We start from the raw sequence: 14,827 nt of genomic DNA on the forward strand, positions 1-14,827 counted from the left end.
TATGCTTATGTGCTGCACTTGCTGTTTAAGCAAAGCCCTATAAAATGGTAAATGGGATACTCCTTGACCAAATGGTTGACCACTTCTGTTATTCTATATTTACAGCTGTGGAGATGTAAACATTCCACACAGTGGTTAAAATTCACAATGCCTGTTCACAAATTATTTAAATTGCTCCATGTCATAGATGGCAAGCTGTACCCTTAAGGGTTAAAGAATGCTGCCAGAGAGAACATCAAATTGATGTTCTCTCTGGCATTCCTTCATGATCCATTCACTCCTTGCTCTGACAGTCTTCTGCTGGAATAAAAGTCTCAGCTGCTCTCATGAAAGGCTTGTGGCTTTGAATGCACTATGCTAGCAGTGTCTGAAGGATGGGGTGAGCCATATTGTAGTGATCTTTAAATGTTGTTGTCCTGGTTGAAGCTAGTCATCTCAAATTATGAGTTGGAATGGCCAATAAAATGTGAAATTCTTGAACTAATATTGGGCATAGGCAGTCACTTATCATATGAAGAGCAGAGTCAGATGTACTTCCATTTTTTTATATATGTGACTCTTGCTCTAGACAGACAGACAGTACTCAGCTGGAGTATAAGTGACAAGGTGGAGGAAATTAAGTCCTGAATCCTCATTTTTATTATCTATGTAATTGTTCAAGTTGTAAAAAGACAGTATTAATTATGCAGCATGATGACAAACTGTTTAGTTTACAGGGGATTGTTTTATATCAGCATAGAAGTGTGTAGCAATCATTTATTGATATTCTAAAATGATTCAGTCATCCCAACTTATATCCTACTAGTGCAGGGATAGCCAACTCCAATCCTCAAAAACCACAAACATATCTGGTTTTCATGTATTCACAATGAATATGAATAAGATAGATTTACATGCATTGCCTCCATTATTCATTGTGGATATTTTGAAAACCAGGCCTGTTTATGGCTCTTCAGGACCAGAGTTGGCTACCCCTGCACTAGTAAATGTAAAGCATAAGAACATGAATATAAGACTAGCCATTCTGGGTCAGACCAAATGTCCATCAAGCCACTATCCTGTTTCCAAAGTGGCCAATTCAGGTCACAAGTACCTTGCAGGATCCCAAGGGATAGATAGATTCCTTGGTGCTTATCTCATGGATAAGCAGTGGATTTCTCCAAGTACACCTTAATAATTGTTTATGGATTTTTCCTCCAGAAACATGTCCAAACCTTTTTTAAATGCAACTTCAGTAATAGCTCTGGCAACAAATTTCAGATCTTAATTATGCATGGAGTAAAAACATGTTTTCTCTTATTAATTTTAAATGTTTCACCTAGTAACTTCATTCTGTGTCCCCTAGTCTTTGTACCCTTCGAAAGAGTAAACAACTGATCAACATTTACTCATTCCACTCCACAGCAGTCTCTTCTCCAAGCTGAAAATTCCTAACCTCTTTAGCCTTTCCTCATAGGGGAATCATTCCATATACTCCTTGTGAAATGGACTCTGATATGTAGTGCATGATGACTGGATTTAGAGAAGACAACAAAAATGTTAAGAATATAAGAACATAAGAACATGCCATACTGGGTCAGACCAAGGGTCGATCAAGTCCAGCATCCTGTTTCCAACAGTAGCCAATCCAGGCCATAAGAACCTGGCAAGTACCCAAAAACTAAGCTATTCCATGTTACCGTTGCTAGTAATAGCAGTGGCTATTTTCTAAGTCAACTTAATTAATAGCAGATAATGGACTTCTCCTCCAAGAACTTATCCAATCCTTTTTTAAACACAGCTATACTAACTGCACTAACCACATCCTCTGGCAACAAATTCCAGAGTTTAATTGTGCGTTGAGTAAAAAAGAACTATCTCCGATTAGTTTTAAATGTGCCACATGCTAACTTCATGGAGTGCCCCCTAGTCCTTCTATTATCCAAAAGAGTAAATAACTGATTCACATCTACCCATTCTAGAACTCTCATGATTTTAAACACCTCTATCATATCCCCCCTCAGCCATCTCTTCTCCAAGCTGAAAAGTCCTAACCTCTTTAGTCTTTCCTCATAGGGGAGCTGTTCCATTCCCCTTATCATTTTAGTAGCCCTTCTCTGTATCTTATCCATCGCAATTATATCTTTTTTGAGATGCGGCGACCAAAATTGTACACAGTATTCAAGGTGCGGTCTCACCATGGAGCGATACAGAGGCATTATGACATTTTCCGTTTTATTCACCATTCTCTTTCTAATAATTCCCAATATTCTGTTTGCTTTTTTGACTGCCGCAGCACACTGAGCTGACGATTTCAATGTGTTATCCACTATGACGCCTAGATCTCTTTCTTGGGTTGTAGCACCTAATATGGAACCTAACATTGTGTAACTAGAGCATGGGTTATTTTTCCCTAAAGGCATCACCTTGCGCTTATCCACATTAAAGTTCATCTGCCATTTGGATGCCCAATTTTCCAGTCTCACAAGGTCTTCCTGCAATTTATCACAATCTGCTTGTGATTTAACTACTCTGAACAATTTTGTATCATCTGCAAATTTGATTATCTCACTTGTCATATTTCTTTCCAGATCATTTATAAATATATTGAAAAGTAAGGGTCCCAATACAGATCCCTGAGGCACTCCACTGCCCACTCCCTTCCACTGAGAAAATTGTCTATTTAATCCTACTCTCTGTTTCCTGTCTTTTAGCCAATTTGCAATCACGAAAGGACATTGCCACCTATCCCATGACTTTTTACTTTTCCTAGAAGCCTCTCATGAGGAACTTTGTCAAACGCCTTCTGAAAATCCAAGTATACTACATCTACCAGTTCATTTTATCCACGTTTATTAACTCCTTCAAAAAAGTGAAGCAGATTTGTGAGGCAAGACTTGCCTTGGGTAAAGCCATGCTGACTTTGTTCCATTAAACCATGTCTTTCTATATGTTCTGTGATTTTGATGTTTAGAACACTTTCCACTATTTTTCCTGGCACTGAAGTCAGGCTAACCAGTCTGCAGTTTCCCGGATCGCCCCTGGAGCCCTTTTTAAATATTGGGGTTACATTTGCTATCCTCCAGTCTTCAGGTATAATGGATGATTTTAATGATAGGTTACAAATTTTTACTAATAGGTCTGAAATTTCATTTTTTAGTTCCTTCAGAACTCTGGGGTGTATACCATCCAGTCCAGGTGATTTACTACTCTTCAGTTTGTCAATCAGGTCTATCACATCTAGGTTCACCATGATTTGATTCAGTCCCTCTGAATCATTACCCATGAAAACCTTCTTCAGTTCGGGTACCTCCCCAACATCCTCTTCAGTAAACACCAAAGCAAAGAAATCATTTAATCTTTCCACGATGGCCTTATCTTCTCTAAGTGCCCCTTTAACCCCTCGATCATCTAAGGGTCCAACTGACTCCCTCACAGGCTTTCTGCTTCGGATATATTTTTAAAAGTTTTTACTGTGTTTTTGCCTCTACGACCAACTTCTTTTCAAATTCTCTCTTAGCCTGTCTTATCAATGTCTTACATTTAACTTGCCAATGTTTATGCATTATCCTATTTTCTTCTGTTGGATCCTTCTTCCAATTTTTGAATGAAGATCTTTTGGCTAAAATAGCTTCTTTCACCTCCCCTTTTAACTATGCAGGTAATCATTTTGCCTTCTTTCCACCTTTCTTAATGTGTGGAATACATCTGGACTGTGCTTCTAGGATGGTATTTTTTAACAATGACCAAGCCTCTTGCACACTTTTTACTTTTGTAGCTACTCCTTTCAGGTTTTTTTTTAACAATTTTCTCATTTTATCAAAGTTTCCTTTTTGAAAGTTTAGCACAAGAGCCATGGATTTGCATACTGTTCCTCTTCCAGTCATTAATTCAAATTTGATCATGTTATGATCACTATTGCCAAGCAGCCCCACCACTGTTACCTCTCTCACCAAATCCTGTGCTCCACTGAGAATTAGGTCTAAAATTTCTCCCTCTCTCATCAGTTCCTGAACCAATTGCTCCATAAAGCTTTCATTTATTCCATCCAGGAAGGTTATCTCTCTAGCATGTCCCAATGATACATTTACCCAGTCAATATTGGGGTAATTGAAGTCTACAGAAACTAATGACAGTTAATTCCAATGCACAACAAACACAATATCTCATCAAAATATGTTGTGAAACTCAAACTTTTCTTCAATGTGCAATATTTCATTTATATCAATTTGAATTGGGGACCATCATAACACCCACGGCATACCAGCAATTTTAGCTTTATGTATTGCCGCTGCAGGTCACATTTAATCATAGGTCCAAGTCCTTTATTATTAAGTATATATGCACTTATGAATTTTTTCTCATTTTTCAAGATTTTTTCTAAAAAGAAATATGGAACGGTACTTCCCTTGAATCCACTTTCTTTTATGGCGCTACCGCGCTTCCATTCACTCTGAAGACAAAAGTTCAACAGGTCCAGTCCAACGTACGTTTTGCTTTGCTGCTTCAGGGACTGCAGCAGGCATGAATTCTTCTATATAGATTACTAAGGAATCGGATTCATCATATCCACACAACCATTCAACTTATTTTCTAAAAAAGGACAATTGCCACTATAATTTTGTTGTTTTATGGCACATAAACTTAAAATTAAAATAGGCACATAAAGCAAGATATTCATGGGAAAACTGGAGAACAAACACAGACTCACCAGACCTTGCCGCCTTTTCCTCTTGTCGGCGTCTAGGCTGGGTTATCACGGGAATACCCGCTAGTTTTATGTCATCCATCATGCTACAGCTGTGTGTTTGATTTATGTTTGATTTGACTGAATAACAATGCTCACATGAAATGAATCCATTCGATTTCCTTATTGAGACCATGAGGGGTCACTGTCTTCAATTGATAGATCCAGCATTGTTCACATTGGTGAAGGCTCTTTATCCTATCGCCCCGTCTGCAATGTGCCGCTACTATTTCTACAACAGTCCATTTAATCTCTGCAAAAATATGATGGCATTCAGTGAAGTGGGCCACTAATGGTTCCTCAATTCTACCTGTTTTAAGTCTCCCATTATTACCGCACTACCAATTTGGTTAGCTTCCCTAATTTCTCTTAGCATTTCACTGTCCATTTCACCATCTTGACCAGGTGGATGGTAGTATACTCCTATCACTATAGTCTTCCCCGACACACAAGGGATTTCTACCCATAAAGATTCAATTTTGCATTTAGTCTCATGCAGGATGTTCCTGTTGGACACTATGCCATCCCAGACATAAAGCAGCACACCGCTTCCCAGGTGCTCTTCCCTGTCATTGCGATATAATTTGTACACCGTATAGCACTGTCCCATTGGTTGTCCTCCTTCCACCATGTTATTTCCCAAAGATCAGATCTCCTATCCAATTCATCAACAATATTTTCAAGAATATAGATTTAGAATTGAAAGGCCTAACAACAAGTAATAATAATTTTCTATCAACAGCTTAATGATGACATAAATTATCATTTAAAACTACAGATGTTGTCATAAAAAAATAAGGGCAGACAACCTCAAGTTGTGCACAAACCCAATAATTGTGTAGCCTAATGAAAATATTTACTGTGGGTCAGTGTAGTAAAGCATATCTTCAAAGCCGAGATTCCAAAAAGAATGTGCACTACTGCTTTATTCTGTTCATTCTGAAGAAGAATTAAATTATTATTATTATTCTAGATAACATTTGAAAGGAATGTTATCAATGGAAACTTCCTGGAGTTTCTTTTGGTGACTGATGTGCAGCAGTTAATATGCACAAAGTAAGGTTACCCATGTCGCCAAACAATCAGATAGGAACAGAGAGAGCACAAGGAACAAATAATCACATGAGTATCCGATTTTGAGTAACCTTCCAGACAGAAAATATATGGACAATAAAAATATCAAATCTTGTGGAAAATTCTACCATTGTCTCTAGTTCAAATCCAGCTATTGATTACATCTCTTTTTTTAAATAATTTACAGCCTCGGTGTACTTCCTGCTAGGAGGACTTTCGCAAAAAGTACTATTACAAATTGACTTTAATTTAAAAGTTAGCAAATTTACTGCAGGTCAGGACTTTAACGGCCATGTCAAGTAAATAATTTATAACTATCAGCAGTATAGTGGCTCTATAAATATATGAATTGAAAATTTAATTTTCTTTTCCCTGTGCATTTAGTTAGGATGGAATTGTAAAATCATATTGGCAATTTAAAAAGAAAAATACATCTAGTTTATAGGTTTCTTATTTCATTTACAATGGAAAGAAGCATATTGTGTTGCTTCCTGAAAAATTAACATTGGAAATGTAACCTAGAGATCCAAATATGGAACTGTTGGAGAGTGACCCAGAAAACTCCATTTTACTTCACTGTATCCAAACTGAGGGCCATCTATATATTAAGCATTTTCCTGTAGACACAAAATGGAAGAAAAGCCTTTCTACATCTGCCCTGAGGTTGCAGGCTGTTTGAGGTGGATACTAATGCCACTATACTGTATAAACATCATTACTGATATTATAGGAAATTAATTGTACTTCAGCACCTTGTTATTTGCAACAACAACAACAAAAAACCAGCCACTCAGTAGATATTTCAATCAATAGTAAAACAAAGAAATACATTTCTCCAATTACAAGTCCTAGAATGTTGATTGTACATGCATACAATCGCTGAGGGGGAAATGACTAAAGCTCTGCATTGTGAGTGTTCTTCTTGCAATTATTGGTTGGGACTCTGAGCGCCGCTGTTCACCAATCAGGCGCTGAAATATAATAAGAGATCCAGCGCTCTTTCCACTGCACTTTCACAGCAGAGGGACATGTAAGTGAAGAGTCCGACATTAGCTTAGACATTCAGGATCTCATCGACTACGACATATATACAGGACTTGAAAGTACTGCCTTCCTTTAAAAGCGGTCACACAATATCATAATCCTTCACAACTTGGAATCGGACACGAGGCAACAGACAGAGAGAAATGGAAATCACGAAAAGAAACCGGCAATTGAGAGAGAGAGTGCTGTTTTGCTGGATACTGGTTACAGCCTGGGAAGCTGTTTATGGGCAAATTCGTTATTCCATTCCGGAAGAAATGGAGGAAGGATCTTTTGTGGGAAATGCTGCAAAGGACCTGGGACTGGATTTAAGAAAGCTCTCGGCTGGCGGAATCCGCATTATTTCTAGAGGTAGGACGCAGTACTTTGCTTTCAATTCGAAAAATGGATATCTATATATCAATGAAAAAATAGATAGAGAGCAGCTTTGTGGACAGATAATTCAGTGTTTGTTAAATTTAGAGATTCTTGTTGAGGATGCAGTAAAGCTGTATGCAATAGAAATCGAGATTCAAGATATAAATGATAATTCGCCCAGCTTTCTAAACAAAGAAATACTGTTAAAATGCAGTGAGATGACAACACCAGGAACAAGATTTATTTTGCCTGATGCACAAGATCCAGATGTGGGCAAAAATTCTCTCCAGAGCTATGAACTCAGTGCAAATAAACATTTTGCTCTGGATGTACAAACAGGAACAGATGGGGTAAAAAATGCCAAACTGATGATTGAGAAATCACTGGACAGGGAAGAACAAGAAGTTCACCACCTAATCCTCACAGCCACTGATGGAGGAGATCCTGTCAGATCCAGCACAGTGCAAATCCGCGTCCTTGTTCTGGATGCAAATGACAACGCGCCAGTATTTACTCAATCTGTATACAAAGTGGATATTTTGGAAAACGTGCCGGAAGGAACTGTGGCATTAATCATAAGCGCCACTGATCAGGACCAAGGAATACATTCAGAGGTAACTTATTCATATAAAAAAATTTCAGAAAAAGCTTCTCAGATATTTCAACTGAACTCAAAAACAGGGGAAATATCAGTAAAAGGAAATCTGGACTTTGAGGACTCTGAATTATACGAGATTGAAGTCCAAGCAGAAGACGGTGGGGGTCTGTCATCCCTTTCTAAACTTATATTGCAAGTAGTTAATGTAAACGATAACATCCCAGAAATTTCAATATCATCGTTTGTCAACTCGGTAAAAGAAGACAGTCCTGTTGGTACAGTAGTCGCTCTTCTAAAAGTAGAAGACCGAGATTCAGGCGAAAATGGCCAGGTGATTTGTTCTATACCAACTAGTCTTCCGTTTCAATTGGATAGGTCGTTTGGCAATTATTATAGTCTGAAGACAGATAGAACCTTGGACAGAGAACAAGTTTCGGAATACAATATAACTATTACAGCCACTGATAAAGGAACACTTCCTTTGTCTGCAGTCACAAACATTCTCCTGCTGATTTCTGATATCAACGATAATCCACCTGTATTTGATCAGGTATCTTATACAGATTATGTTATGGAAAACATACCACCAAGAACTTCTATTTTTTCTGCAAAAGCAACAGATTTAGATTGGGATAAAAATGCTAAAGTCTCTTACTCCATAATGGAAAGTCACATTCTTGAAGTGCCACTGACATCCTACATCTCCATTAACTCAGAAACCGGCGATATCTATGCATTGCAATCCTTCGATTATGAGCAATTCAAAGAGCTGCAAATTCAAGTGAAGGCTGAAGATGGTGGTTACCCCTCTCTTAGCAGCAATGTTACTCTTACTCTCTTCATATTGGATCAAAATGATAATACACCTGAAGTCTTATATCCTTCACCTCCTACCGATGGTTCCACTGGTGCTGAGTTGGCACCTCGTTCCTCCGATCCGGGTTATCTGGTAACGAAGGTGATTGCTGTTGATGCTGACTCTGGACAGAATGCCTGGCTTTCCTATGAACTTCTAAGAACTACAGATCCAGGGCTCTTCACTGTGGGGCTTCATACTGGAGAAATCAGGACAACTCGTTACTTTCTAGACAAAGATATTCTCAAACAAAATCTAATGATTTTGGTGAAGGACAATGGTCAGCCTTCTCTCTCTGCTACGGTTACTGTCACGGTGGTGGTGGCAGACAGCATCTCCGAAATGGTTTCTGAATTGAGCAGTCTTTCAGCTCCTACAGATACCGAATCGAATCTCACATTGTATTTGGTTATTGCTGTTGCTGCTGTGTCGGGCTTGTTCTTTATTTTCATAATAGTGCTGTTGGCTTTCAAGCTCCTTAAATGGAAAGATTCAACAATGTTTGAGTCTTCCAATGTTAATTTCAGCGCTGTTCCTGCTTCTCAGTTTGTGGGCATTGATGGCGTCAAGGCCTTTCTTCAGACTTACTCTCACGAAATTTCTTTAACCACAGATTCTAGAAAGAGTCAGTACAAACTTCCATGTTCAGGAAAATCAAATACTCTTACTGATACCTTCACATCTGAACAACAAGATTTTTTCTTACTTTCTGATGATTTAGATAATAAGGATCCAATCTTTATTCAGGTGAGTTAATTAATTTGCAACCCTTTTCTCCTGAATCTGAAATCTAAATTAACAGTTTTTAAAAGAAATTTGTGTGCTTTTGGTAAATTTTTTATTATACTCCCACAATTTCAATTTGATTAAGAAATGGGTGTGTTGTAGAACAAGCCTTCAGTTTATGAAATTGGAAAGGGGTAGACTCGGGAGTCAGGTAAGGAAGTTTTCTTTTGAGAAAAGGTGTTGGATACATGAAACTATTTCGTAATGGAGCTGAAGACAGAAAACCTGTAGCAGAATTTAAGACTATATGGGCTAAATACATTATCCTTACTTGTAGCCAAAAAAAGAGTAAAGAGAAAAATGAAATAGGAAATGCTTTATTGCAGTAGGAAAGGGAAATGGGCAGTCTAGAAGAGCTTTGCAATTGATATCTATGCTTTGATATCTTCTTTAGTTATATATCCATGTGTAAAAGTCCTAGTAACAGCATATATATTTAAATCAAATAAAATCAACATCAAAATCAACCATGGTTAAGTCACTTTGTCCTCCTTTGCCCCAGGTACCAACTGAGATTGTAATACCTCTTTGGGGAAGGAACCTATCTATTGCACCTGAATTGTAACTTTCCTTGAGGATGGATTTGGATAGATGAGAAATGAAATCCAAAATAGGGCCATCTATTTTTATCTTTTGCACAAAAAAAAAGTCATTTCTTTGATGAAACATTCTTATTTGTATGTTTGTAAGAATACCAATTTTCAATAGTCTGAGTAAGTCACCAAATATGCTTATAAGTAGGCCTGTGGAGATTTATTTTAGTATTTATATTTTACAAACTGTGTGACAGGACCCTCTACCACTTAACCCATATCTCCCACCCAAAAACTGAAGACAATAAAATAAGTGCAAGTTCACTTCTGTGACTTAGCTAGCAGGTATAAAAATACATGGATAAGTCTGGCAATGTGCTCATGTATACCACTTACAAATAGCAACATGTAGGTTCTTCTGAGCCATGACCCAGAATGCCTCTATACCACCACTTATTCTCCCTGTTAACATTTATGAATGAAACCACAAGTAGGAGTGAACTCAGGATGTTTCCAACATAGCATATACACAGCTAAATGCTATATATGCACATATGCTGATTTTACAGATGTAACTACCATGCAAAGCTTTCAAAATTACCTCCTTAATTAGTGTAGTTTTAAAACAATCCATGTAGAGCTGAAGACTACATATAGAAAGTATATGTGAACTTCAGCCCTAATTTTCAAAGAGGACTTAGGAGCATAACTCAACTGTGAATATTAGTGGGTGTAGGTGGAACCCTGCATCACACACATGCAAACATTTCTGCCTGCTTGTGAGCAGGTGTAATTGTGAACATGTGCACTTATGCACATACTTTCAAAAATCAAAAGTATGCATGGAAATGGTTTCTCTGCTTCAACTCTGCCCCTGGGAATGCTTCTTTCTAGATTGCAAAAAAATACACATGAAATCAGTCCATACATAGTTTTGTGCACACAATCCCTGGAATAATTTTTTAAATGCCAATTTACAGCAAGAACCCTGTATTATGTGTATAAATGCTTTTGGAAATTATCCCCTTAAGGTTTAGTAGGTGATTTTTTTTTTTTATGCAAGTTCAAAGTTAAGAACATAAGAATATGCCATACTGGGTCAGACCAAGGGTCCATCAACCCAGTATCCTGTTTCCAACAGTAGCCAATCCAGGCCATAAGAACCTGGCAAGTACCCCAAAACTAAGTTCCTTTTCTCTTGCTTTCCTAAACTAAATAAAAATAGCCATAACGGAAACTCAGAATTTGTAGAAGTTTACTATATATCATAACAATGTTTATGCTAAATTGTTTTACAATGATTTCATTTATATCAATATTTCAGATGTTAAATTTTCAATGTAGATCATTAATCTCTGCTACAGTTTTGTCACACTTGTGGCTGCTTATAAGGCCAGTATCTCCAATACAACTTAGTTTCAATTTTTAATTTATTGTGTTTATAGATCTATTTTAAAGTCAACTGCTGATTCTTCTTAGAATTCCCATCATCAGCAACACCTAAACAGAACCTTTTCTGAAAAAGAGGATTATTTGTGTCTATCAAAAAGATATTTTTAAGTGGTGTTGATGTCTGCACAAATGTAGGAAGTCAGAATCAACAAATGTAAATATCAAACATAAAATGACAAAATACAAATTGAAACTAAATAATATAAATATTGCTTAACAGATACACAACTAGTCACGTGATAGGAAAACATTTTATCTATTAGGTTAATATGCATCTTTAAGAGAAAGCCTCCTTGAATAATGGAAACAAAGAAACATAACTGCAGAAAAAGACTATATGGCCTTACCTGTCTGCCCATCCATCCAATTAATTTAGCATTATAATTCTCATCACTTCCTTAGAAATCCTTGTATTTATCACATGCTTTCTTGAATCCAGATACTATTTTTGTCACTACCACTTATACTGGGAGAATATTCCAAACATCCACCACCCTCTCTAAAGGGGCGACTTTTAATGTATTTCCGCCCTGGAGGCGACTGTTCAGTTCCTTGTAAACCGGTGCGATATGTATTCTTTACAGGAACATCGGTATATAAAAAGAATGAATAAATAAATAAATAAATCTTGCAATCCATTGGATTCCAAAAATTGCACTATTCTCTGTTTTAGAAGAGATTCCATTAGTTTGCTCACCTCAGATGTCAGAATAACTAGCCTGAAGTTTCCAGCCTCCTCCTTACTTCCATGTTTATGAATAGGAACCACAACCATCATTTTCCAGTCCTCCTGAACTATACCAGACTCCAAAGAAGCATTGAAAAGGTCAGCCAGTGGAGCTGCCAGGACATCTCTAAGTTCCCTTAGTACCCTCGGATGTATCCCATCCAGCCCAATCACCTTATCTACATTAAGTTTAGTTAGCTCCTCACGAACACTGTATTCTGAAAATTGATTGAGGTTTACTTCACTTCCAAACTTATTTGTATTTGTTTTATGTGGTCCTGCTCCAGGCCCTTCCACAGTGAACACTGAACTGAAATATTTGCTAAGCAATTTTGCTTTCTCCTCATCAGTCTCTACATATTCTTCCCCTTCACCTTTGTGTCTCAGAATGCCACTTTTGCACTTCTATCACCAACATAGCTAAAAAAATATTCTTGTCCCCCATTTTACCATATTTGCTATTTTTTCTTCTATTTGAATTTTTGCATTCCTGACTACTTTCCCAGCTTCTGTTAATTTTTCCAGATATTGTTGCCTGCCTTCCTCCTTCTACGAATGCTAACATTTTCTCCCTTACTTTTTCAGCTACTTTTTTAGAAAACCATGTCTATTTTCTTCTTTCTTTTATTTACATTCCTAACAAAAGATTAGTCGCCTTTATGATATCTCTGTTTAGTTTCTCCCACTGCCCTCTACTTCCTCTAGATTTTCCTATCTAGCTAATGACTCCTTGAGGTGCTCCCCCATTTTGAGAGTTTGTTTTCCTGAAGTCTAGGACCCTTGCTTTAAAATGAACCTTCATCTCTTGTGTCCTAATATTGAACCACAGCATCCGGTTGTCATTGGTTCCCAGATGATCATTCACTACATCAGAAATACGGTCCCCATTGGTAAGCACAGGTCCAGTATCCCCTCCTCCCATGTTAAATGTGGTTCAGAAATAATAAACTGAAAAGAGGCAAGTGAACTTGAAAATTAGTATCCAGTTGATAGAGATGAGATAATACCTTAGCTTGATCCTTGGATCATACATGTTTATTTATTTAATTTATTTATTTAAAAAATTGTATATACCGCAACAATAAGACATTTGCATGTCTGTCTAGGCGGTGTTGAATCTAGTATAGATGTATTCAAATTTACAGGAACTGGTCCAATTGTTTTAATCTATAAACTAAAGGAGTACATGGATTTATATGGAATGGTAAATGAGGATGCCATGGTTCAGTATTAGATCACAGGTGATGAAGGTATATTCAAAGGCAAGGCTCTTAAACTTTAGGAAAACTAACTTTGTTAAAATGGGAGCAGACCTCAATGAGTCATTAACTGGATGGCAAAATTTAGGGGAAGTAGAAAAGAAGAAGGCAAAACTAAAAGGAGATTCCATCTGGGGTGTGGCAACCTAAAAGAGCTGTTTGTGATGGGTGGTGATAGACTAATATGCACGGACTGGGAGAGGAACCTTAGTGTGATAGTATCTGATGATCTGAAGCATGTGAAGCAATGTGACAAGGCAATAGCTAAAGCCAGAAGAATGCTGGGCTACATAGAGAGAGGAATAACCTGTAAGAAAAAGAGGTAATAATGCCCTTGTGCAGGTCCTTGGTGAAGCCTCACATGGGGTACTGCATTTAGTACTGGTGCCTGTAATTCAAAAAGAGTAAAGACAGGATTGAGGCGGTCCAAAGAAGGGCGACCAAACTGGTGAGGGATCAGCACTGGAAGACTTATGAGGAGAGGCTGAAGGATGTGAATATGTATGATCTGGAAGAGAGGAGATGCAGGTGAGATATAATACAGGCCTTCAGATAACTGAAAGGTTTTAATGATGCACAATCATCAAACCTTTTCTGTTGGAAAAAAATCAATAGAACTAGAGGTCATGAAATGAAACTCCAGGGAGGACGACTCAGAAACAATGTCAGGAAATATTTATTCCCAGAGTGGATGGTGAATGCCTGGAATGCTCTTCCAGAGGAGGTGGTGAAGACAAAAACATTGAAGACATTCAAAGGGGCAGGGGATAAACACTGTGGATCCCTAAAGGCTAGAGGATGAAATTAAAGAAAAGAGTGCATGGCATAATTGGGGGTAACTTGCTGGTGTGGCAACAATTACTACCCTTAACAAATAACAGTATCCTGGCTTAATGCAGCTCCATCATTGCTCTCTGCTTCCATGGCAGGAGTTAGGGAAAATTGGATTCAGACAGCATCCATGGGCCCTGATTTTTACGGTCTAGGAAACCGATAAGCATGGGGGGTAACCGGACGGTGCAGCAGATCCTGGCATAAGCTTACTGGGCAGACTGAGTGGATCATTTGGTCCTTTTCTGCCATCATTTCTCTGTTTCTATAAGGGCAACTAATGTTTTTGTTATGAAAGTAAACTAAAGGGGGAAAAGAGGCCACCATGGTTTTCTAAAGAAGTAGCTGAAAAGGTAAGGAAAAAATGGTTAGGGTTTATAAAGTAAGAGATCACAAAAAAAAAGAGACATCTGGAAAAGCTAAGAGAAGCTGGGAGAGTAGTCAGGAAAGCAAAGAAACAAATGAAAAAAAAAGCAAACGTGAAAAGGAGGAGGAGGTGGTGGAGGCAAGAACAGTAGTTGGATTCAAGAAAACATGAGATAAGCACAGAGGATCTCTAAGAGAGTGGTTGGGATTATAAAGCT

At 37.8% G+C, this 14,827-nt stretch overlaps 1 protein-coding gene across 3 annotated transcripts in view; it reads left to right on the top strand.

The window, feature by feature from the left end:
- The window catches only part of LOC115081986 (protocadherin gamma-C3-like), a 191,622-nt gene that overhangs the window by 19,103 nt on the left and 157,692 nt on the right, over positions 1-14,827 (top strand). Inside the window, exon 1 of one of the 3 annotated variants that reach the window (XM_029586239.1) lies at positions 6,834-9,402. The exons of the other annotated variants lie outside the window; for them this stretch is intronic. Coding sequence (XP_029442099.1) covers positions 6,988-9,402 — 2,415 coding nt within the window. The 5' untranslated portion in view covers positions 6,834-6,987. Of the gene's footprint in view, positions 1-6,833; positions 9,403-14,827 lie in introns of those variants that run through there. 3 annotated transcript variants of the gene reach the window in all.

The sequence above is a fragment of the Rhinatrema bivittatum genome, unplaced genomic scaffold (assembly GCF_901001135.1).
Source record: "Rhinatrema bivittatum unplaced genomic scaffold, aRhiBiv1.1, whole genome shotgun sequence".
Taxonomy (NCBI): domain Eukaryota; kingdom Metazoa; phylum Chordata; class Amphibia; order Gymnophiona; family Rhinatrematidae; genus Rhinatrema; species Rhinatrema bivittatum.